At 41.2% G+C, this 2,845-nt stretch overlaps 1 protein-coding gene across 1 annotated transcript in view; it reads right to left on the bottom strand.

Moving 5' to 3' along the window:
- PLA2G4F (phospholipase A2, group IVF) overlaps positions 1-2,845 on the bottom strand; it is a 27,702-nt gene that overhangs the window by 15,715 nt on the left and 9,142 nt on the right. The window contains 2 exon segments of the mRNA XM_009319214.1: positions 999-1,041; positions 1,652-1,692. Coding sequence (XP_009317489.1) covers positions 999-1,041; positions 1,652-1,692 — 84 coding nt within the window.

The raw sequence follows: 2,845 nt of genomic DNA, 5'->3' as shown, positions 1-2,845 counted from the left end.
GGAAGGGATTATCTGCTCTTGTTTCAAAGTCAAGACCACCTTTCCTATTCCAGTTACTAATTTTTTTTTGCAACCAGTACTTCATAGTTACAAGTTCTCAACACTTGGGGGTTTTCTATTGGTTTACCTTTTTTTAAGAGCATGTGTGAGTACCTATTCAGAACCTGTTCAGATCCAAGCAAGCACTTCATAAATTCTGCCGTGACTTTCTGTCCTTGGATTGTCCATGTCCTCATGAAATTTAGTCTCTCACACCATTCAATCATCAGCTTCCCTTCTAGGACAGCAGATGAGATACTTAATTGGCCATAATTGCTCTCAAAGATAAGAAACTACTCCACTGCTTGAATGTATGACTGCTTAGGGAAATAGGAACACAAAAGACACTCTCCTGTGAAATAGTTTGCAGAACTGTGCTGTTAAATGCCACCAATTTTTCCTGAAAAAAATATTAAAACTCTACATTTCAACAATGATGAACTCTTCTTTTTCTCCTTATTAAAAAACATCACTCTAGTCCCTTTCCTTTGGGGGGAGAAAAAAAGGTGGCAACACCTGTACTTTTAATGTATAGCACATGGATTTTTTTTTTTTTTTTAAGACTGATTGCCCCAAGAGAATAGACAAATCCCTGAAGATGAGGCCTCCCACTCTCACACTCAAGAGTTATCACCTACTTACTAATGGCACTGATAAAAGCTTAGAAATAATAGGTGTTAAGATAAGAAGGGGGACTATACCTGGCCAGCATCTAGGCTAGAAAACTCAGTACAATCTGCAAGACTCACCAGCCCCCTAAAGACATTTTTTGTTTACATCTTTTAAAACAGCCCTGCTGGGGGGGGGAGAAATACCCTTTCTGTGAGTTGGTATAAAGTTTTAAAGGAGCTATTTGGATGCAGGAGTTGAATTCTCAACAATTCTTGTCCTCTCAGTACTAAAAACCTACCTTCAGGAGTAAATCCCAACATATAGGTATTTGACTTCCACATACTCACCACAAGGACTCCATTGGTCAATACCTCTGTAGGGGCATCTGAGCTGTGAAAGGAAGAGATTTAATGCAAATGAGGTTTGTTTTTAATTTGCTTCATCCTACTTTACAAACTAACTGCCTGGATAAGAGGTGGGGGAGAAAGGTCCTCAGTGTGAGAGATCTATGCAAACTAGACTGACACCACGTTTATTTCCCTTCACAGAACAATGGGGGGAAAAAACTGAAGAAAAAATTCCTCTGCAACTATAAGCATGTGCTATAAGGTCTCCCCATCTCAGTTATTTTGATAACCTAGAGAAATAGTTTAAATAGACTATCAGATAAATAAAGTATTCAGCTGTTTATATTGCAAGGTTAACTGTGTAAGCTTTCCTCTCCTAAGTAACTCATCCACAAAATGTTCATTTTCTTTGCAGCGCTGCCATTCCCATGAAGTCCAGCAAAATTTTGTTTCTTTTTTGGTACCCCAGAAATTTTGGTGACTGGAGCTTTAAGGATATTTGTGAACAGCCATTGGTGAATCAATTCAAACACCGCAGAGAACTGTAAAGCATTAGCCCTTTTTATGGTCAAGACTGTCCCTGCACAGAAAAAGCAACCAAGATAACATATCTGCAGAGCACAAGTTCATTCAGCTATTCAGGTAAGACTCACCATTTCTCCAAGTAAAACTCTACATCCAGCTCTTCATTAGCCTTTGGAAATAAAAGTTGGACACAGGTGACCCTTAATCTTGAACATAATTATGATAAGTTTTTCCAAGAGATTAAGCTTTCTTCCTGTTACAAACTATAGTGACTATTTTTGTTGCTTTTTCAAATGCTCCAGTTAAATTCTGGAAGGTTTAAATTTATGTATGTTTTTGTTCTTTAAAAATTCTTCTCCTCCTGACCATATCCTATATGACCAGACACATCTATGTTTGAGGAGACAAGTGCACACAAGCGAGAGGTGGATCTCAGATCCATTACTCTGTTACTGAGAAAAACACACCCTCTTCTGGCTCAAGTACCACTGCAGCGCCATCTCTGCAAACAGCTTCTACATGAGGCTTTGTGCTTCCTCCCACTTATTATTTCAGCAGATTGCACTCTTAGCTCATTGCTGCCTTTGTCTTGTACAGACTTTGATCCAGTCACCTTTGCCCCTGCCATAGCATACAGTAAATGCTTGATACCAGACCTAACACAGTTTTTAAAATAACCGACTAGAAGCCAATTTGGGTAATTCTCTTTACTGAAGTTGAAGTTTCCAATTCCATAATTACTGATCAAGATGACTTAAGTATTCAAACAGGATAGAGTCAGTGGGAACAAGGGAGTTACTAAGCCTCTTTCCATAATCACAAATCATTTAGAGTGCCTGTGACACTGACCAACACCTCCCTGCCAACTGCATACCAGTTAGTCTGCTTCTGACCACACCAACAGGACTGAAGCCCCATTTCTCAAGAAAACACATGATTAGCTCACCTTTAATCCAGGCCTATTGTAGCAATGCGTTTGAGGCAGTTACAAAAGAGATCAGACTGGTGATACAGCTTTCACTACGTAAAACAAGCTGTCTTGTTGTTGTCGGCCACAACAACCCCATGCAGCACTACAGGCTTGGGGAAGAGTGGCTGGAAAGCTGCCTGGCGGAAAAGGACCCGAGGGTGCTGGCTGACAGCCGGCTGAACATGAGCCGGCAGCGTGCCCAGGCGGCTAAGAAGGCCAACGGCATCCTGGCCTGTATCAGAAATAGTGTGGCCAGCAGGAGCAGGGAAGTGATCGTGCCCCTGTACTCGGCACTGGTGCGGCCGCACCTCGAATACTGTGTTCAGTTTTGGGCCCCTCACTACAAGAAGGA

This window comes from Pygoscelis adeliae, unplaced genomic scaffold, assembly GCF_000699105.1.
Source record: "Pygoscelis adeliae isolate BGI_AS28 unplaced genomic scaffold, ASM69910v1 Scaffold22, whole genome shotgun sequence".
NCBI classification, from domain to species: Eukaryota; Metazoa; Chordata; class Aves; order Sphenisciformes; family Spheniscidae; genus Pygoscelis; species Pygoscelis adeliae.
This window is presented reverse-complemented; position numbering and strand designations above follow the sequence as displayed.